The 22,999-nt window shown below is 43.3% G+C and overlaps 1 protein-coding gene across 2 annotated transcripts in view; it reads left to right on the top strand.

Moving 5' to 3' along the window:
* The window catches only part of ITGA4 (integrin subunit alpha 4), a 628,337-nt gene that overhangs the window by 331,828 nt on the left and 273,510 nt on the right, over nucleotides 1-22,999 (top strand). For both annotated transcript variants that reach the window (XM_078681473.1, XM_078681474.1), the window contains 3 exons: nucleotides 13,192-13,254; nucleotides 13,342-13,479; nucleotides 14,001-14,109. In XM_078681473.1, the coding sequence (XP_078537599.1) occupies nucleotides 13,192-13,254; nucleotides 13,342-13,479; nucleotides 14,001-14,109 (310 nt within the window). The remainder of the gene's footprint in view (nucleotides 1-13,191; nucleotides 13,255-13,341; nucleotides 13,480-14,000; nucleotides 14,110-22,999) is intronic.

The following is a 22,999-nucleotide window of genomic DNA, read 5'->3' as shown; positions in this document are numbered from 1 at the left end:
GTGGTCACATAACAGGACTGCTTACTCCAAACACGTTCTGTACATGATTTGTTTGATCCCCCGTCCCTCAAGTCTGCCTCAAAAACAACAAGCAAGGGAGGGGTAGTAATGATTTAAATGGTGAAGATATGATTCATGGTAGTATAATTAAGGGTAAGTAATTAAAACATCAACTTATCTTTTACTTCCTCACTTTACTCCTTATGTATGAGGTATACCTAAATTAAATGTAGCCAGGAAAACATTTAAAAAAAAAGCTCAGAAAAGAGACTCATAGATTCCTCCTTAGTAAAGAGTATTCTAGGACCAAGAATACCATCCAGTTGATTATCATGAATAAGTCTGTAATGCTTATTAGAACATTGGAATGTGGAACAGTCCATTGAATACTATGGAGTGCTCTAAACTTCCATGTGCCGGTAAAAGTCTGCAAAGCAACATTCCAATGTTTTACGCAGGCCTCTCAGAGCCCGAGTGGATTTAAACCCCCTCCGGCTCTGAGAGGCCTTTGTTTTATTTGTTGGAACATTCTGCCCTCTAGTGGCAGAATGTTCTAATAGCTTTTTAGCCCTTCGTAGCTGGGCTATACCGGCCGTTAAAGTCCCGCTCCCTTGTTAAAGGCCGACGCTTTCAGCTTGGGCCTTTAACGCTGGAGCGGGCCTTTAATGGCCGGTACAGCCCACTACGACAGGCTATAAGACTATAATAAAGTTCTGTAAATCTGTCAAGAAAACAGGCCTGCCTGTCATAGATTTTCCCTGAATCCTTAAAGGACAGGGAATAATGTGAACTTGGTAAGCCGAAGCAATCAAAGATTCAACCCAGTGATTTAAAATCGAATTTCCTGACTTAGAGTGAGCGGAGGTTTAGTTGTAATTTATCGCACAGTATAAAATCTGACCTGGAGGTTTGTAATTTATTGGATATGATAAATTGCTCCTATTCTGAGTCTTTGGGGGATAAAGTGCAATTATTGGTGCTAAACACACCACAATCTGCATGTTACAGGTAATACCGTATTTTTTTCCTCTGTTAAATTCCCGCATGTTTAACCTAATTTAATGAAGGGCAAGGTATATAGTGCTCAAGGTAAACACAGGTGCAGTAAATATCATCTAAATCCGAATTCCAACCACTGCACACGCAGAGATTTGCACAGGGGTTGGTAAACTCTGACCAACTGAGAATCAAGGCCTTATTAGTAGTTTTGTACCCCATTCTTACCTCAGCCAAAGTTAAATAAAAGAACATCTGATTTACTATGGGGGTGACTTTTTAAAGTAGTCCAAAGAACTTCCTCTCCAGGTTTTGCACCACAACCTCCTCCTAAAAGGAAGGAGGTGGAAAGAACTTGGGCAGATTAACTTCTTTCCCAAAATTTAAAGGAGAAGAAACTTTGGAGCCAAAGAAAGTCCTAATTTAGGACTCCCCTATTTGGAAATAATCTGGAGAAAAAGCTATTTACAAGAAATTGGAAACCATTTATCTAATCTTCCGACCAAAGTAATCGCCACCAGGAAGAAAGTCTTAAAAATATTGTAACTCTGTAAATGCTGAAGTGGATACTTTTTTACTGTCTTCTAAACTACTACCAGGAAGAAAACCGTAAGACTATTTGAATGTCTATAAAAGCTTAAATTGAGAATTTTTTAACATCTCCTAAACTAATGTAAATTCTAGCTAGAAGCCTATGGCCTGGAAAAAGGAAGAACATTAGAAAAACCCAGAGCATGCATAAAGAAATGTTTCAGTCTTCAGCCCCACCTAAAGAGTCTCCAAATGGCTTAATAGATGCTCTTTGCATGCTAAGAATAGCTAGTGTCAGACCTACTGAAACCCTCCCTGGAGAAAACCTTACCCTCACTTTACCCTTGCTCCAGATCGTGAAGGAATTCCAATGATGTGATTAGATCTAAGGATAGATTGTCTTTTGGAAGCCGGAATTGCAATAGTTAATTCTCAGGATACGCCTGAAGTAAACCTGCTAAACTACCATTTTTCTAAACGGATCTGACCTTGAAACAATCATTTTCAGGAAATTCTCTGTAGCTCAAAAGAGAAATAACAGTCCGAAATATCAACTTCAGGCCTATCTAAATTAGGGTTGGGAGAAAATACTAGGATTTGAGGGGTGATTCTGGAGTAATGAGAATTATTAATGCTCCCTCCCGCCTTATCTGAATCAAAAGCATCAATATGAGAGGCACTGGGGTAAAGGCATTAAAAAGGTCCCAAGTAAGACCATCTATCCCCTGAAATAGATCCTTCAGAATACATTAACAATAAATTGGGAAAATAAAATTTTCATGGCTGGTACAATATCTAAGACTGGCATACCACACTTTTGACATAGGGACACAATAAACTGAGGGCCCAGGTAGAACTTCTAGGATTCAAGGAAACTTTTACATTTTTCTGTACTTATCTCCTAGATATGAATTGCTGCAAGAGATAGCTGAATCCTCTCTGCCCAAACAAAAATTGAAGTTGGGATTTTTCTCAAGACCCACCTTCTTTTTAGGTCTTGCGTGGCGTACTGCGCACATGCGCAGTCGAGCTTGCGAGATTTTATGTTTTTAGAGTACTTCACTGGCGAGGGTTAAGCCCTGCCCCTCTTCTCCATTGGCTGGCCTCCTAAATGGTGGCCAGCCATTGGAGAAGAGGTCCTAGTGACGTTCTCCTTTCTCGCTAAGCCCCGTCCTTTTCAGACTGGGTTCCTTGCCTTACGTTTGTGGTAAAAAGTTTCTTATCTTCTGTATGGGTCCAGATGGCCCTATAAAGAAGATCAGGAACCTTTTATGCCAGCAGAAAGTCAGTCTGAAAGGGACGGGCTGGCGAGCGCTTGTTCATTCATGCATTCTTCCTTTGTCACTATTTTATCTTTCTCAGTCCTTATCAAACGTTTTCTCTCTTTTACTCTGGGTTCATATGCGATATTGAAAAATAATGTCCAGTTCCCACAAATGAATGCTGGTACCCGCCACTTGCACACATTAAGCCCTTACTATTATTTTCAAGAGGAAACGAGTATTATAATTATCAAAGGAGCGTGTATACCTGATAATGTATGTTTCATTCTTAAATGTAGCGTTGAGAGTGGCGGCCATGTGCTACCGCACTTCTGCACGCACTCTCTGAACCCAAGCAGGACCATGAAAGGAGCAGTGGCTTTCAAGCTCCACTTGGGTTTTTAACAAGAATCCACTATCAATGTTTTCGCTTTTCTTGCCTTTTATACGCTGGACTGCAGCCTGTGGCGGCTGTGAAAGAAATGCAAATGGCACTGCCAATATGCAGTGTCCTGTGTGGTGCATGCTCATTTCTGGGCTGCAGCCGTAGAAACGGTGACGCCAGAGCTGCCCGCCAGCAGGAATCCCCCGGGTAACTCGACAGAACATGAGATCATCCACAAATGAAATCCGCCTCTTACACAGCAGCCGGCAAATGTGAGAATATTGCAAAGCAGTTCCATTTTTCACTGTACAAATGCTTCCTCACTCACCCGACAATTTTGCAGGCTCCATTTTACACATCATCCATATGCACGCACCCAGCGCATCTTCCTACCTGTAACAGCTGAAGAATATCATTCTGCGTGAAAATATGGACGCAGATCCTTCCGGAAGTGGTTCAGTGTGCGTGCAACTGACTAGAATGTTCGTTGCACAGACAAATTTAAATTTAGAACAACAAATTTCAAAACAGAACGCAGTGAAACAAGGTCAGTGAATTAAAAAAGGTGTTGAGGTGTAGTAGACCCGTAGACATTTTAATTGACCATTTGGATCCATTTGGATCCATTTGGTAGAACAGGGAGAAAACTCTTCTTGAGTCCAATTGTCATTCATGGTCTTTATGGATTTTAATGGATTCAGTGCACATTGGTATTTACTCAGTGGAATTTCTAGTGCTTCTCCCACTGAATACACATAGGTCAGAGAACAGAAATCCACGCACCACAACTGCTTCCAGTATAAACAAGTTGTAAATCGGCAACAGGAATTTCCAAAATGAGAGGTCATTCTTCTAATAGATATGCAAATTACGGTTAGCTGTTGTCCATCCCGGATTTACATTAACATCGAAATTGGGTTAGTTAAGTATTCAAAACTTGTAATTTTTGCGATATGGGACTGGACTAACACGTTTGCAGTTCGTTTTCTGTACATATTAGAACAAAACAAGCACCTTCATCAGTTGTGTTCCATCATACATGATGTTATAGACTACCACACGTTAGAAATGGTGCAATCACGCGAATAACCCAACCAGGCCTCATTAACTAATTTTCTTCAGCATCTCTACACTGCAAGGACTCCCAGCCTCTTGGCTTCATGGATCTCTGCTTCATCCACCAGGCCATGAATGGCTAAAGATCTGAATTCCTGCAGATCAAACTAGGCACTGATTGGCTTAAATGCACCCTCTGCCCAACTGCTGTACATCACTTATTAATGACTCAATTCATGAAGGAGCACCAGTGGTGGGACTTCTGGCGCTATGCTCTGCTGTGCCACCCTGGAGCACATTCCCTGCATAGCGGGCGACCATTTTTCACAGCACTCAAAACTTGTGTGTCCTGAGACTTTGCACGTGCATGTTTATAGGTAAATTTGAAATGTTGCTCTTCCCACACTTACCCTGTTGGCTCCTAATTGGCAGTGGTGACACATGCTCCTGTATCCCTCTCACCTTCCCACATCTAGCGGTTTAGGACTTCTCAGGCTTGCCGAAGGCGCGCCAAAGGTAAGCCCGTCCGCGCCTGGACCGCGCCCAGCGCCAGACCCCCTGGTCCCCGCAAAATCCACTCCACCCGCATAACGTACGACGCCACAACCCTCTCAGCACTTAACACCGGCCGACTCCCAAACTGCTACCAAGCCGCCCCAGGTCACACCCATGGACCCTTCACCTGCCGCTCCTGCAAGTTCGACTGCATCAGGACCCACACCAAATCCACTAACTCCAATCAGAGCTCCGACACTAACCACCTGAAATGCATCCTGCTCAACACCCGTTCGGTCCACAGACACGCCATTGACCTTTGGAACCTACTCGACACTACATCGCCAGACGTCGCCTTCCTTACAGAAACCTGGATGAACACCTCATCAGCTCCCGACATCGCCATAGCCATCCCGGACGGCTACAAGATCATCCGAAAGGACCGCACCAACCAAACAGGAGGAGGCATCGCCATCGTCCATAAGAACACCATCCGCATCACGACCAGTTCAGACGATAACCTCGCTACCGCCGAACACCTTCACTTCCAGATCCACACCGACCCCAAGACCACACTCAGAGGCACCCTCATCTACAGGCCACCAGGACCCCGCACACAATTCAGCAAAGACATCACTGACTTCATCAGCCCACAAGCCCTCCCCTCCGAGGACTACATTCTACTGGGAGACCTCAACTTCCACCTGGAAAAGAAAAACAACAGCAACACCACCACCCTTCTGGCCAACCTGGCCAACCTCGGACTCGAACAACTTGTTGATACCCCCACCCACTATGCCGGTCACACGCTCGACCCAATCTTCACCTCCAGCAAACACATCTCCTTCAACCACACCACAGCTCTCCATTGGACGGACCACAGCTGCATTCACTTCAACTACAAAAAGACCACGACCCACAACCTCCCACAATCAATTCCCCGAAGAAACTGGAACAAAATTACCACAGACCAGCTCTTCACATCGCTTCACCAAAACCCTCTTGCCAAACCATCGGACCCAAACCAAGCAGCCACCAACCTCACACAATGGATCACCCACAGCGCTGACGAACTAGCACCCTTGAAAAACCATAAAATCAAGCAAGGTAGCAAAAAAGCCCCCTGGTTCAACGATGACCTTAAGAAATCCAAGAAGTTCTTTTGCACCCTCGAGAAAGCCTGGAGAAAAAACCCTACCACTGACAACCTGACCACCTTCAAGAACGCCACCCGCAAACACCACCAACTGATCCGATCCACCAAGAAATCCGCATTCAAGGATCGACTTGACAACGCCCACAACAGCAAGGAACTATTCAACATCGTCAAAGAATTTACCAACCCCACCGCCGGCACCAACGACATCACTCCCTCCCAAGACCTCTGCGACTCCCTAGCATCATTCTTCCACAACAAAATCGCCAACATACATAACAGCTTTAAAAACCAGTCCGGAGACCAGTCCACTCCACCCACCTCCCAACCAAAATCCCCCTCTAACAACCTTTGCGCCTGGAACCCAATCACCACTGAAGACACCATTCGCCTGATGAACTCCATCCACTCAGGATCGCCAACCGACCCATGTCCCCACCACATTTTCAACAAAGCAGACTCCATTATCGCACCCCATCTACGAGACGTCATCAACTGCTCCCTCAACTCCGCTACCTTCCCGGAAAGCTGGAAACATGCCGAACTCAGTGCCCTTATGAAGAAACCCACAGCAGACCCCACTGAACTTAAGAACTACTGTCCCATCTCGCTCCTCCCATTGCCTGCCAAAGTCATTGAGAAAGCCGTCAACAGTCAGCTCGCCGCCTTCCTCGAATCCAACAAATCCCTCGACCCATCACAGTCCGGCTTCCGAGCCAAACACAGAACCGAAACCGCCCTCATCGCAGCAACAGACGACATTCGAACATTACTGGACAACGGAGAAACAGTTGCCCTCATCCTACTTGACCTCTCCGCAGCCTTCGACACAGTCTGTCATAGCACCCTCATACAACGCCTCAGCAACGTCGGAATACAAGGAAAAGCATTGGACTGGATCATCTCATTCCTCACCGGAAGAACCCAGAGAGTCCGCCTCCCTCTTTTAGATCCGAGGCCACCGAAGTCATCTGCGGCGTACCACAAGGATCATCACTCAGTCCCACCCTCTTCAACGTATACATGAGTCCCCTCGCACCCATCGCGCGCCAACACAACCTCAACATCATCTCCTACGCAGACGACACCCAGCTGATCCTCTCCCTCACCAAAGACCCAAACACCGCCAAAACCAACTTACACGAAGGAATGAAAGATGTAGCCGAGTGGATGAAAAACAGCCGTTTAAAACTGAACTCAGACAAAACGGAAGTCCTCATCTTAGGCTCATCCCCCTCTGCTTGGGACGACTCATGGTGGCCACCGGCCCTGGGAACCGCACCAACGGACCACGCACGTAACCTAGGCTTCATCCTGGACTCCTCCCTCTCGATGACCAGACAAGTCACCGCCGTCTCATCATCATGCTTCAACATCCTACGCATGCTCAAAAAAATCTTCCGTTGGATCCCCACCGAAACAAGAAAAACGGTCACCCACGCACTGGTCACAAGCAGACTGGATTACGGAAACACCCTTTACGCCGGAACCACAGCCAAACTACAGAAAAAACTCCAACGCATCCAAAACGCCTCAGCCAGACTCATACTAGACATCCCCCGCCAAGCTCACATTTCCGGTCACCTGAAAGACCTCCACTGGCTCCCCGTCAACAAGAGAATAACATTCCGTCTCCTCACCCACGCACACAAAGCCCTCTACGACCTAGGACCCGAATGCCTCAACACGCGCCTGTCCTTTTACACCCCCACCCGCCAACTACGTTCGTCCAATCAAGCCCTCGCCGCAATTCCGCGCATCCATAGATCCACCATGGGGGGAAGATCCTTCTCCTACTTAGCGGCCAAAACCTGGAATTCTCTCCCCACCCACCTCTGCCTTACACAGAACCACCTCTCCTTCAGAAAGCAACTAAAAACTTGGATATTCGATAAGTAAAGTACCCCCCCCTCCCTCAAGCGCCTTGAGACCCTCTGGGTGAGTAGCGCACGATACAAATTTTGAACTTGAACTTGAACTTACGTCTTTGGTGAGACGCAACCATGCGCAGATTAGCCCAATCATAGCAAGCATGCTATTCATTAATCAAGTCTCCATCTGGCACAATTGCTGCAGTGACAACAGCAATGTGATGCGACCACCATAATTGACACCCGACTTTTTGTCATACACAGGAAATAAATACTCCAGTCATGCACTAGTGCAATAACTCATGCACAAGACTGTGGTTAAATCACCTTTGTTCCCTGGTACAAAAAGCCTACACTGATGCAAATGCATGCAGTAGGTGTGTTAACACAGTACCACTGTGACATGGTCCAGGACACATTGCAAGCTACCACACAACACCAATATTGTATGAGGTGGATCAGATGCCACCATGTCACGGTACCAAATACAGCCGATAGTCACTCTCTACTACTCACTCTCTACTGCACACTCTCTACTACACACTCACCACTATTCTCTACTACTCACTCTATACTACACACTCACTACTCTCTACTACACACTCGCTACTACACACTCACTACTCTCTACTATTCTCTGCCACTCACACTATCCTACACACTCACTACTCTGTACTACTACTACACACTCTCTACTACTCTCTAGTTCACTTTACTTACCCGTCAGGACACTGAAACATTTCTGAACTAAGGATCAATTTTACAGTCATATATTCTAGTCAAAGTGCATGTTTTACAGACAACCAAAGAATAGAACTGTTTGCGTATCTAAAATGTCTCTTGGAGAGTGCGTAGTGGTCACATTTAAGCATCTAGGCCTCCTTTAGAATGGCATATATCTCAGAGAGTCCAAAAACGGATAACTGCACAATTATCCCCCCATCCACTCCCATAGAAGATACCCACACCTCTTCTGCCACCCCCTCACACTTAATAAAGTCAAACACCAGCACTATTGCTTTTGTTGTTAGAGGAATATGCATGCATCCTGTTGCATCTCGTCCTGCACCCCTCAATTTTCTTGCACAGGCAGCAAAATGCAATGCAATAGGTCTCACATTGGCAATAGATTAAGCTATTGCCATTATAGATGACAATGCCATTTATTTATATATTTTCAACACCAACACATAAATATAAAGTAGGACATTTACAATGCCAATAGCTCTAACTTTTGCAAAGGCGAGACCGTTGCATTGCAAATGCTTGTTTTAAATAGGATTTGGCAGTCTGATTATTTGTCTGGATCAGAAATACGCCCTTCCTCCACCAAAGGGTAAAATATCATTAAAGCCAGTTGAATCACTTCCAACGCTTTGCAGTTGGAAAAATGCATCATCTGCTGAGGCGATCCCTGCCTTGCAACGTCTGATCCTCTATTCAGGTTCCCCAGCCCTGCACAGTGAAATGATATCCTTAGTAATCTCAGTCCAGGCTGGTGGAGAAAGAACTCTTTTCTAACGATGTAAAGAGACCATTCACCATTGCAGTTTCTCTGGGGTTGTCTGCCTCATGAAAACGTTCTGTGGAAGTCTTAAAGTTGACTTCTGATAATATAATAATATAATCAACTATACTCCCCAGATTAAAAATAGACAAGGGAAATTGGCGTATGTCGCTCCTATATCCCCCTGAATCTACAGCCAGAACTGTATCCTAGGTGTCCCCTGTGTCATGATAGATAACACCTGATTTCTAATCTTCTGAACTTTTCTCGCTAGAAGAACAATCTTCTGGATTAACCGCAGTATGGCCGGTCAGGGTTGACAGAATCAAGTTTTATTCCTAGTAAAAAAAACGTGTCTGCATCCTCCAACACGTGCATCCTTTTCAAAAAGCATAGAATGCTGTTGTGATCCAGAATCCTCTATTCCCACAAAATCAGAGCCCTGATTATTTCATGCCAATGTAAAACCAAAGTAGAAGGTGTGGGTTAGAAATGGGGTCTCTATTTAACAGTGGTTTGCACCCTGCTCACTCCTTTGGTAGCTTGGCACGAGCAGCCAGGCTTATCTCAGAGGCAATGTGTAAAGCATTTTTACAGGCACACACCCACACAGCAACACAGCGAAAACATTTCAAAAGTAGTCCACACCAGCTCGGAAAAATAGCCAGTATTTATCTGAATAAAACAAGTCTAAAACGGCAAGAATCCAACATACACAAGTCAAAATATCACTTTAAAAGGATTAAGCAAGTTTAGTCTATAGAAATCAATGGATGCGTTAGTTTTATCATAAAGTACCTTATATGCATGAATAATCACAAAGTCTGCAAGGCGCAGGGAGGTGGGGTGCCGCAAAAGCAAAGCAGTGCTTCTGTTCCTTACTACACCGGGGAGGTGATGCATCACCTCTCCTGCCTAACAGTAAAGAACAAACGCGTCGGTTCTTTACTGCTAGGCAGGGTAGGTGATGTGTTAGTCCTTTACTGACAGGGGAGGTGATGCGTCGGTTCCTTACAGTTAGGGGAGTGAATTTGTCTGTTTCTGGACACGCTGCCTCGGTTCCTTACTGTGGCATGGTGTCTATAAAGACTTCCCATAAAGGGATGATGTGACGATTCTGCAGCCGCGAGGCAGGCGCTGAATAGATCTTTTTCAGCGATGTGTTGATAAAACAGACTCTAGGAGTCGATGCCTGGATTTTCTCCTTAAGATCATCAGGTTACATTTCCATGGGCCCAGGAACTGGATTTGGCACCACTTGGAAAGTCGGGATCCTCATCCGAAGAGTCTAGGCACTGGTAAGTGACATCTTTGATGGCCCTGAGACTTCTTAACATGAGGCAAGCATGCACAAGCCCTTAGAGAATCTTGAAAGCAGGATGTAGCAAGCGAAGTCCAGTATTTTCACTCCCAGTATAGAAACAACAAGACAGCACAACAAAGCAACAGGCAGAGTGGCAGTCCTTCTTACAGCATCCAGGTCTTCTTCCTGGCAGAATGTCCTCAGTCTGGAGGTGTTCTGATTTTGGGGTGTCAGAGGTCCAATACTCATACCCCTTTCTGCCTTTGAAGTAAGCAAACTTCAGAGGAAAGTCTTTGTAGTGCACAAGACCCTGCTTTTCCCTGACCTGGCTCTAGACACACTACAGGTAAGTGGAGACAGCTTTGTGTGAGGACAGGCACAGCCCTATTCAGGTGTCAGTGACAACTTATCACACCACTTTAGCTCAGGAAGACCCATAAGCCAGGTGATGGCCTATCAGGATCTGCAACGCACACATCAGCTCCCTTCGTATGACTGTCTAGAGTGAATGAATAAGAGCCCAACTGTCAGCCAACCCAGACATGTGGTCTACAGACAAGCCGAGGTACTGAATGGTTGAGCAAGAAAAATGCTCACTCACTTTCTATAAGTTGCATTTTCAAACACACAATTTAAAAACCACGTCAACAAAAGATTTATTTTTAAATTGTGAGTTTAGAGACCCCAAATGTCTACCTGCTCCAAATGGCAAATTACACTTAAAAGATATTTCAAGGCAATCTCATTATTACCCTATGGGAGAGATAGTCCTTGTAATAGTGAAAAAAGGAAATTAGCAGTTTTTCACTATTAGGACATGTAAAGTACAACAGGACATTTCCTACTTTTTAAATACACTGCACTCTGCCCATTTGGCTACCTTGGGCTTACATTAGGAGTGTCTTATATGTAATAAAAGGGAAGGTTTTTGCCTGGCAAATGGGTGCACTTGGCAGGCCGAAATGGCAGTTTACAATTACACTCACAGACACTGCAGTGACAGGTCTGGAACATGGTTGCAGGGCTATTTATGTGGGTGGTACAATCTGTGCTGCAGGCCCATTGGTAGCATTCGATTTACATTCCCTGAGCACACCTGGTGCACTCTACAAGGGACTTACTAGCGAATCAAATATGCCATCATGGATGAACCAATCACCAATACAATTTAGACAGAGAGCATATGCACTTTAGCACTGGTTAGCATAGGTAAAGTGCCCAGAGTCCGAAAGCCAACACAAACAGGTCAGAAAAAATAGGAGAAAGAACGCAAAATGTTTGGGGATAACCCTGCAAAAAGGACCAGGTCCAACACTGCAGAAAAAGGTTGATTGTTATTCAGCATCAGCGGTTTGCGAAATCCAATATTTTCTCCTCTGTGATACAACACCTTACTGACGTCTTCACTTCTGATATATTTGCCAGATGAGGGGTTGCTTGTACCTGGTTAGTCTGAAGAGTGGAAGCCTTATCGCTCCGGTCCAGAACTTATGGGCCTCACCATGCCTCTTTCTCTTTTTTTCAGTTTTTCACAGGCAAAGGCTTTTATAACCGCGGACTCAGTCAGCTTCAGAATCTCACTAGCTGACATAACCCCAGAGTGATAAGAACACAAAGTGAATTTGAGCACCTAAAAACCCTTCTTCTACCCCCACTTCCATTGTCATCAGGAGAAGAGAAACCAGACTCATGCTTTCTTTTGTCACCCCTCTTCGCCTCCATGCTGAAGAATGAGTAAGCCTCACAACCTCTCAGAAAGCAAGCAGCAGGGGGAATAAGGCTATAAAACCACAAATTCTGGAAGCAACTTGACTAACCAATCTCACACAAACTGTCTTTAGCCAAAACAAATTAATAAAGTAACTCTTCTCTTTTTTTCAGCCAATACAAAATAGCAGGTCAGAAGCTGTAAAAGAACCAGTAGGGAACTTAGTTATATACTTACTGCGGCACAACTGAGACAACATGCTCATAAGTTTGTTCAGAATGGCCGCAGGAGAATGGCGCCTTTTTAAAGAAGTCTTGTTACAGTAACTTTGAATTGATATTCTGGAGCACAGTAACTGATAGGCAGGTGTTCCATGTATAATAACTGATGGCCCTCTTGTCTATACTTAATCATAAATTCACCTGTACCGAAGAAGTCCATCAGAGTTGCCACACACCTATCTTTGGAGTTTTTCACTCTTTCTTTAAAGATCTAGAGTCAATCGTTTGACCTTCAGAAAAATAATCAAAACTCAATTCTTCATTTCAGTCTTTTAACCAGCTTTATCAACACTATTGAAAAAAATGCTGGTGACTACTGCCTGGGGGTGAACTCACTAATTCTTGACTCATAGTTCCCCCTCTTATTCAACTGCACCTCTAATTCAATATTACAAAATCTCTGGTTCACGGTTTCCTGCCACATCCTACTGCCTCCTGTTTCATTTTTACTGCCCATCTTGTTACCTGCATGCCCCAATGAATGCTTGCACCTTGTCGATGCATTCTTACTTGGTAAACCATGCTATTCACAGGACTTAAATAATAGCAGATTTGTTTGTTCCAAAGCCAAAGTGTTTTTGTAGCCCATTTTTTGTTATTATATATTTTCCTTTAAATCAGTGTTATCTTCTCTATTTAGGTATACGTTTTTACCATTGAGGAAAAAAAGCTGGAAATTATGTTTGAAGCAAAGGGTAAAAAGGTAACTTAATAAAAGTGGTTATCACTAATTAGCAGTTTGGTTTAATCATTTTATCCTGTTACCAAACTACATTTTTTTATTTTACAGCTAGGCTCATACTTTGGCGCAGCAGTCTGCGCCGTAGATTTGAATTCTGATGGCCTGTCAGACCTGCTAGTTGGAGCCCCAATGCAAAGCACAATTAGAGAGGAAGGACGTGTTTTTGTGTACATCAACATGGGTTCAGTAAGTTGTGTCTTCTCGTTGATTTTTTATATATCAGATTATTATGTATATCCTTAAAAAGCGCTAGAGATTTATTTTTGGAAGAGAGTTATAATTTCTCTAAATAAAAAAAAGTCGAAATGTTTTGGTGTGATTGGTTGTGCTAGAGGTGTTTTTATTCAAATTGTGTAAAAAGGTATTGTAACTTTTTGTACTGTATTACTTAAAAAATATATATATATATTTTTTAATCAGTTTAACTTTTTCAAACTGTATGTACAATACATAAAGCCAGGGACTATATAAATATATGTTTGACTGTCTGTTACTGAATTAAAGCCATGTGTGCCTTATGTTCTTGGATAACATTTTTCTGACCATCAGATTATTAAATATAAACTGTCTTAACCCTCAGTTTCCAAGAAACGTCAGCCTCTCAAGCATATTTGTCTCATTAAACATTCTGCAAAATAATAATCATTCTAACATACTCCGAAATATTAGTAAATCACAAAGAAATTTTGTTCACTTTTCGCTTCAAGGGAACAATGAAAGAATTGGAATTTGATCTACTTGGAAGCGATGCTTATGCTGCTCGTTTTGGAGAAACTATAACAAATCTGGGAGATATCGATTCTGATGGTTTTGAAGGTACTGTCTAGCAGTATGGCTTTCTGAAATTAAAGAAGGTTATCCTTCGATTGTCATTATCCCATTGAATATTGCATTTATTTCATTAGCATTATTTTTCCCTTGGATTAATTCTTAAATGTTTATTTCTTTATTAATGTTACACAGTGGCGTAGCTAGTAGCTAGAGCTTCTGGCACCCGGGGCTATCCCTCAGATTGCCGTCCATGGCAGGTAGCGGGGGTGAGGGGGATGCTGGGTAAAAAGAACAGCAAGCACTTGAAAGAGGTCCAAGAGACACATGGTATAACCGCTAATAGTTACCTCAATCATGCAAGTTACATTCACATACATGACACGGGCCAAGGTTACACAGCTGAATACACCAGCAGTACAAAGATATACAATTAATGGACGGAATGCAGAACAAATCAAAACATTCAACCCCAGTCCATGGATCTGGGTTAAATCCATCATTCTTTTGCTCTCCATGCCACCCCAGTTTAGACTTGGTCATATGCAAATCAAGGCTGATTTGCATTTGTCTGGGTTCAAACTGGAATGGTATAGGGAGCAGAAAAACAAAGGATTGAGGCCCAGATCTCTGTACTGGGGTGACTGTATGACATTGTTCTGTATTCTGTCCATCAATTGTTCTTTTTGCAATAAAAATATATAAGTACAGAGGTATCAAGGTTGACTTGTTTGCAACCTCTAACATAGTACTATATTTATTTATTTATTTATTTTGAAAGTTTTATAAAGCATGCACAAGATCCTAGTGGATATCAGAGCGTTATACAGACAGTAAATGTTACTTATACAGAAAATAAGAGTAGATCCAAACAAATGTACAGAGAATATAGTAAAAAACAGCATAGTTAGATTTAGCATCAATAAGTGTCTTGTGGTTGAGAACGTGAAAGCATCTCGTCACAGGGTTTCAGCAGACCCTAGTCATGTGTATTTGGCCATGAGGATGGATTTAACTTCCTTTTTAAAAGAAGTAGTGGACGGGTTAAGTCTGGTTTCTGAGGGTAAGGCGTTCTAAATTCTGGGTGCCAACCCAGAGAAGGATCTGTTATAAGTTTTTTTTTCTTCTGGAATTTTTGTGGTTTCATTAGTAATTTTTCTGCATTTCTTGAGGATCTGGCCCCACCAGAGATCGTCAGTTTCTGTGCCAGGTAACTGGGTGTCTTTTGATGTAAGGCTCTGTGCGTCCTGCACGCAATTTTCAACTGAATTCTCGCCTCTAGGGGTAGCCAATTCAAGGATTGAAGGTCCGGGGAGATGTGGGAGCTACGTTTAGATCCAGTTATGAGTCTTGCTGCGGCGTTGATTGAGGCTCTAAGAGGAGCAGTTGATGCTTTGGGTATGCCACAGAGGGAGACACAACCGTATTCCACTCTGGGTATAACCAGAGCTTGTACTGAGTGCTTAAAGTCATTGTGAGGTAGGAAGGGTTTCAGTTTCCTCAATGTGTTTATCTGGAAGTTAGCTCCCTTTGTAGCATTGCTGATGTGTTTTTGCATGTTAAGGTTACGGTCTAAAGTTATTCCAAGTGACTTCGCTGAGTCCTCAATGGTAAGTTGTACGTTAAATCAAATCTTGCATTTGATCAAATCTTGCATTTTCGGGATTTGAGCCGGCGGAGCTATTAGTAGGAATTCAGTCTTTAGGGCGTTCAATTTAAGATGATTTTCTGCCAGCCAAGTTTGGGTATTCCTAAGAGCTGTATTAAGTAGTTTGATGTCCTCTAGGGTGTGTATTTTGAGGTATAGCTGTGTATCATCTGCGTACATGTGATATTGCACGTTAGAGTTTTGTAGAATTTCGGTGAGAGGTTCCAGGAAGAGATTAAACAGTGTTGGAGATGGTGCGGATCCTTGCGGTACCCCCAAGGTTACTGGGACGGGCTTGGACAGGGTGTTATTGACGTTGAATTGTTGTGTCCGATTTTGGAGAAATGAAGTGAACCAGATCAGCACTACCCCAGATAGGCCCATTCTGTGTTTCAGGAGGTCTAAGAGATTCTCATGCTTGACCGTATCAAAGGCCGAGGAAAGGTCAAGTAGGATGCGTAAACAGGATCTATTTTGGTCGAGTATTTGCAGCGCATCGTCAATGTGTGTCATGGCTGATTCTGTGCTATGGCCAGCTCGAAAACCTGACTGGTGTTTGTTGAGAAGGTCAAAGTGGTCAATATGTTTGGTTAGCTGTAGATGCACACATTTATCCAACAGTTTGGCTACGGTAGGGATATTGGAGATAGGGCGATAGTTGTTTAGGTCTGGGGGGGTCTGCCGTGGGCTTCTTTAGAATGGGTGAGACCTGGCCTACTTTGAGGGTTATCTGGAATGCATCCTTGTTGAAGTGAACTGTTTATGATCTTAGACCAGAGAGGTAGAAGTAGTGGAGTAAGGGCTTTGACTGCATTTGCCGGAAGCGGGTCAGAAGAGTGGTTGGCTGGGTTCAGTGCACTGAGAATTTTGCCTAAAGCATCTTCGGAGTAGGAGGAAAATGATGACCATTCAGCATTATTTTTTGGGTTAGACTTTGATGAGAGTTGGCAAGGCGTGGTTCTGGGAGCAAGAAAGGTTAGTGTATTTGGTCTTGCATATAAGGTTAGATCCTTTAGAAGGTCGTTCTTGATGGTGTCGGTCTTCAGGGTGAAGAAGGTGGAGAATTCTTCCCAGTTTGGCTCCGAGCATTCAAAATCTTGTGGACGTTAGGTGCCTCCTTAGATTGGGTTTTGATCAGATCAAAGAGTTTTTTGGGACAGTTTCTTGCCTTGTCAAGTTGAAGGCTGAAAAAATTGGCTTTGGTGCGCTTGATCTTGCGGAAATATGCGTTTCTCTTTGTCCTGAGAATCTTGAGGTGGTTGGTTGATGGTATTGATCTCCAGATCCGTTCTGCAGTTCTGAGTGAGTGCCTGTACTCGTTGAGTATACCATTATACCAAGGTTTAGAATCTTTCAGAGAAACTCTTTTTAGTTGCAGAGGTGCTACCTAGTCTATTATTTAAGTCATGGTCGTGAGGTAGTGGCTGGTGAAATCGTGAACTGTGGAAGATCCTGCGGGAGGTAACAGTAGGTTGGAGCAAGAGGAAGGCAAGGTGTTGGGATTAAGTTTTTTCAGGTCTCTTTTCCAAACTTTTGGTCTTGTGGATTGGGCTGAGTTCAGTTTCACCGTTTCCTTAATGGTGAAAGTGATGATGTGGTGGTCTGACCAGTCGCAGGGAGGATCGACTCTAGCTGAATGGAGTTTGATTTAGAGATTAATAAGTCCGGAATTGATCCTTTGTCGTGTGTTGGGATGTTGCAGATTTGCGTTAGGTGTAGGTCAGCCAGGAAATTTTTAAGACTGTTCACTGCTGTATCATTAGGATCATCCCAATGTAGATTGAAATCTCCGAGGAATATTTGGGTATTTTGTCGCCCCGTGTATGATGAAACCATGTCCATGAAGTGTTCGGTGAAGGCGAGGTTCTCACCTGGTGGGTTGTAGATGATATGCATAGAGCAGACAGGTTTACCCTTGCTAGTGATGTTAAGGCACATGTATTCGCATGAATGGAATAACGGGGAGATGGCTTTGCTTTCCGAGATATTACTACGATGTATGCAGGCTATGCCTCCCCCCGACTTGTCGGCTCTAGCTCTGTCTAGTCTGATGATGTTGTAATTGGGTGGAACTAAAATGTCAATGATTGGTGTGGAGGATTCTTTTAGCCAGGTTTCAGTTAGCATTATCAGTTCTGGCTCATGTGTGAGGATGAGGTCAGCTATGTCCGCTGCATGTCTAACGGCCGATCTGCAGTTTAGGAGAATACATTTGAGTTTGGGCGTGCTGATGGTTGAAGAGGGTTCCTGAGTGAAAGGGATTGGAGTGAAGTGGTCTGAATAGATGTCATTACATCTTAAACGTATACCTCAGCACAAAAAACAGAGAAGTAGTAGAGGAAGAGGTCTCCACACATAGGTTTGTGAATTGCATTTTGTAGTATGAGAGTAGTACTACTGTACTGATTTTAAAGGTTCTACTAAATACAGTTTCTGAATTGTGCTCGAACAGTCTCTGATGTCTTGTCAATTTGCCACTACAGAGAGAGGCCATATTGGGTTTAGCTGGTTTCTCCTTTTATAGTTGCAGCGCTAGCAATCAATAATGGTGTGGGTGATTTGTGGCTAAAGTGGGATTGAACTACAGGTAAAAAATCCTGATGAACATGATTGTCAATTCCATTGAGAAGGAGTCACGCAGCAGCAAAACCTACATGAATTCAGGATGGTCCAGGAGTATCTCGTCTCTGCGGGTCATTGGAAAACTTTGGATTTAACTTTCATATGATTGGCTAGTATAGCCACCTAAAGGGCAAATATTAAATAGTTTCATTCCAGTTCTTCTCCATGTTGAGGGGTTTTAATGCTCTGTTAAGAGACTTAGGTCAAGGATGGCTGGACGTGTCTTTTAGCGTTAACATTTCTGCCGACAATAAATATGTTCTAGTGGGGCCTATATTTTTTGAAAGAAGGTGGCAAAAAATCTGATCCCATATCTCAAGTTTGTTTCATTAGCCGAGTTTGGACTTGGTGTGTCAAAATGGGTAAGTCGAACTAAGCTCTAAAGGAAGATTTGTAGATGGTACAAGTGAGCACAGAGCTGCCATCTAAAACCCTTCTCCCGGTGAGCCTGGTTCCTGTACATCGGCAGGAGGGGATTACTGCACTCTACTTCCAGGGTGGGTTCCAATGCTGGCCCTGAACCACCTGACCTGGTGCTTTCAGGCCATGACCCTTTATTAATAATCGTGGAATGGGGTAGACTCCTTACTTGTATGCTATTGTACCAAGGTAAGCCTTTCATGTGTCAAAGAAATTTCTTTACATGCTAATCTGAGTCTGAAAAGGATTTTTGACAAAAGTAATATTCTGAATCACAGAACCAAGGGTCTACCTGTGGGCAACCTGGACAATTGCCGGCAAGTCCCTTATTCATACTTTACTATACAGAGATTTCTACTATTGATCACATCTCACAAATAATTACGAGCATGAGAATGCAAGGGTGACCTTAACAGGTATCAAAAACGGAAACATGTTTAAGCAGAGCAAGCTATTCACCTATTTCACGTCTCAAATGCCAATCGCAGTTTCTCCCTCTTGCCCTATATTATTTAAAGTCACTTCACTGTTGATGAATCTGTTCACTTCCGGTTCAACTCCACTTCTACAGTATTCTAAAGTACCATAGGCAAAACGCCAGCCATCATAATAATTGCTATGATCCCAATTTGGTAACAAGTAAAATGGGAAAATGCACTTGTTACCAGTAGAGGCTAAGATAAATCTGTCTGTAAGGCAACTTGTGCTCATGTAAAGCACTTTGATACAGTCCTGCCAAGTGCCACACAATGATCATGGCACGGCTCGCAGCATGCTACAGGCAGCTCGTACCCGCCGCAGACACTGCTCTAGCTGAGCTTATTTTACTCTGCCCGCGCCTGATTCAGCCCGAGCTGACTGACTACAGAGGGGGCAGACCTGAAACCGTGACCTGGGAACTCACAGGAGTCTAATCCCCATCTGTGGAGGCTCCGGGCCGGGCGGCAATTGGAAACCCGATTTGCAGTGTCTTGTGGCCTTGTGTGAGCTCAGCCTGCCTGCCGCGGCCAGCCCTTGCAGAACAGAGTTGCTGCCTGCGACCACCAGCAGCCTTCGCCACAGACTCTCTCCGTACTGACTCAGGATTTATCTGTGAACGGTTCCGAGGTCCAAGTAAGTACCAAAAAGAGAGCCTTAAATTATAGACAGTGGATCCCTTATCTTTTTTAAGTTTGAAAAGCTTTATTGATTAGATTAAAACAATGTAAAACATGAGTACAATAGCAAGGAAGGAAACAACATAAGATAAATAAAAAATGATCGAAAACATTGCAAATGGAAAGATAAACCCCAAAAAGGGTTAAAAAATGTACCATTGAGAAATGCTTTTATAACTTTTCAATTTTAGGGGGGAGGAGGAAAAACAAAAAAGAAAAGAGGGATTAAGGGGAAAGGAGGGGAGAGAGGTGCAAAGGGAAAACATCATCACATAGCAAAAATTAGGCGAAAAACAATAGCAAAAAAATAAGAGAAATAACAACTGCGGATGATCATAAGGAGTGTCTGGACAAAAATTCTGTTAAAGGTGACCATAATAAATCACGTTTTATCAATAGTGGAATTGACGAAGCACATGCACGGTCCAATCTATGATGGTGACAGAGTAGATTCCACCAAGCATTATAAGCAACATTAGTAGTGTCTTTCCAATTAGCAGTGATAACTTGAAGAAAAGTAGCAATAGAAAGGTCAATGAATTTGCGTGTATGCTGCGGAACATTCCAAACTGGGGCTAAGCCACCCAAAAAAATGGTAACAATATCGAAAGGAACAACAGTGGACAGAACTTTGTTAAGTGTGGACCAAACCCTGGACCACAATAATTTAACTCTAGGGCAGAGAAAAAACATGTGAAACAAATCACTAGTAGAACAAGAACAAGACCAACATTTTCTGGAGTCAATTAATTTGAATTTGTACAGGTCATTAGGGGTATAATAGAGTCGATTGTAAAAAAAGTAAAAGGTCTGTGTGGTGCTGGCAGAGCGAGAGACAGAGTGAATTTTAGAACAAATGGAGTCCCAGGTGAGCAGGGAAAAGGTGTGGCCGAGGTCTGATTCCCATCTAAGTTCAAGGCGGGTTTTGGGCCTATCTGTGGGAGAGAAGATAATAACTTGTAGATGGCCGAGGCCTTAAAGGGGATATGGAAGTTTGGTGGGGAGGCAAGTAAAGGGGGAGAAGAGAAGGATGGGACATCCTGAAGAATAAGAGAGGATAATGTGGGAAGAAGGTTAGTAAAGGACAAGAGATATTTAGTGGAAATACCTAAGGAATCCTGGAGTTCCTGAAAGGTTAGTAAAGAGCTATTAGAAAGGAGATGTCTATAAGTAAGAATTCCTTTATCGATCTATTCCTTCCAGAAAAGTGCCCGATTGCGGAGTTTAAGAGATTTGTTGTACCAGAGGGGAGTGTTGAAATGAAGGTCAGAAGATGAAGAGAAAGAACGAAAAAGAGCAAGAGTCAAAGCTTTAGAGTGTTTAAAGATAGGAGAGACAGACTTCTGAGGTGGCTGGGTAAGATTGGTAGCAGTAAAAAACGAGAAGGGGAGAAGTTGAGCCAATTCCAAAGAGCTCCAAGCCGTGGTAGGTGGGGGAGAAGAGTCTTGGAGAAAGGGACAAATCTGTTTGAGAGAAAAGGCAGAGTGAAAGCGGGAGATATTGGGGAAGTTAACACCACCGAGATGTTTAGGTTGTTGGAGGCGAAGTAGAGATACCCTGGCTTTGCGCTTGTTCCAGAGGAATTTAGAGAAGAGTCCATTGATAGATTTAAAGAAGAAATGGGGAAGGGAGACAGGAAGCATGGAAAGGCAGAAGTTAACTATAGGAAGGAGCATCATTTTGATGGTGGAAAGATGACCCCACCATGAAAGGAAGAGAGGGGATCAACGATCAATGAGTGAGGAGAGTTTCTTAAGAACATCAGAATGGTTCAGTTTAATGGTTTCTCTAATGGTACTAGCATATAAGACACCAAGACATTTAATATATCCGGGATTCCACTCAAAGCCTGAGCCATGAAACATATGAGGAAGACAGTGTTTGTTAAGAGGAAGGACCTCTGACTTATCGATATTTAACTTATAACCGGAGACCGAAGAGTAATCCCGTAGTAAAGAAAAAAAAGCGGGAAGGGCAACAATAGGATTTGAAATATAAAGCAGGATATCATCTGCGCAAGCCGTGTATTTGATTTCTACATCTTTGTAGATGAAACCGGAATAGGCGGGGGATTGTCGAATTTTCTCCAAAAAAGGTTCCAATGCCAAAATAAAAAGGAGAGGGGACAGCGGACAACCTTGTCTAGTGCCTCTGTGGAGGGGAAAATAAGGAGATTGAGAACCGTTAACCCAAATGGAAGTAGTGGGAACAGAATAGAGCAATTTAATGTATTTGAGGATAGTGGGGCTAAAACCGTGCCAACGAAGTGCACCAAACATAAAATCCCAATTAACACGATCGAAAGCTTTCTCAGCGTCACGGGTAATAGCCGCTATTGGAGTATCCATTTTAGCAGAAAGGTGCATAATATTGAGAAAGGTCCTCGAGTTATCAGTGATAGATCTACCTTTGACAAAACCGGACTGATAAATATTGACTAAATCAGGAACAACGGAGTTGATGCTTAGAGCTAATAGTTTGGCATATATCTTACAATCGGTGTTGATGAGGGAGATGGGCCTATAGTTTTTACACAGGGAAGGATCCTTATCTGTTTTGGGGAGAAGGACAAGCATAGCTTGAGTAAAAGAGCCTTTAGATTCACCGGTAGCAAGAAAATGATTAATTAATTTGAGCAAATAAGGAACCAAAACAGTTTTGAAGAGGAGAAAGAACCGTACCGTAAAGCCATCTGGGCCAGGCGTCTTATCTTTAGGGAGAAGAGAAAGAGCCGTAAGAATTTCTGTTTCAGAGATGGGGGCATCGAGGGAAGAGAAATCTACAAGAGGGGCGGAAGGTTTAGGGATAGAATGGAAGAAATAATCAATTTGTGTAGCGGAAGGATTGGACTCAGGCGTGTAGAGGGTAGAGTAATATTGGACGAAACAGTCAAGAATTTTAGAGTCTGAGGAATGAAGGGAGCCTTGCGAGTCCTTGATCGTAACAATTTTAGATTTTTGTTTTTTGATTTTGAGATAATTCGCTAAAGCCCTACCAGCCTTATTACGACCACCATAGATCTTCGCGTTAATTGGAGAAGCTGGTTAGAGGCAGAATCCCAAGAATGTTTGTTAAATTCAATTTTCGCTTT

The sequence above is a fragment of the Lissotriton helveticus genome, chromosome 3_1 (assembly GCF_964261635.1).
Source record: "Lissotriton helveticus chromosome 3_1, aLisHel1.1, whole genome shotgun sequence".
NCBI classification, from domain to species: Eukaryota; Metazoa; Chordata; class Amphibia; order Caudata; family Salamandridae; genus Lissotriton; species Lissotriton helveticus.
The sequence above is the reverse complement of the archived record's forward strand: the minus strand, read 5'-3'. Positions and strand labels throughout refer to the sequence as shown.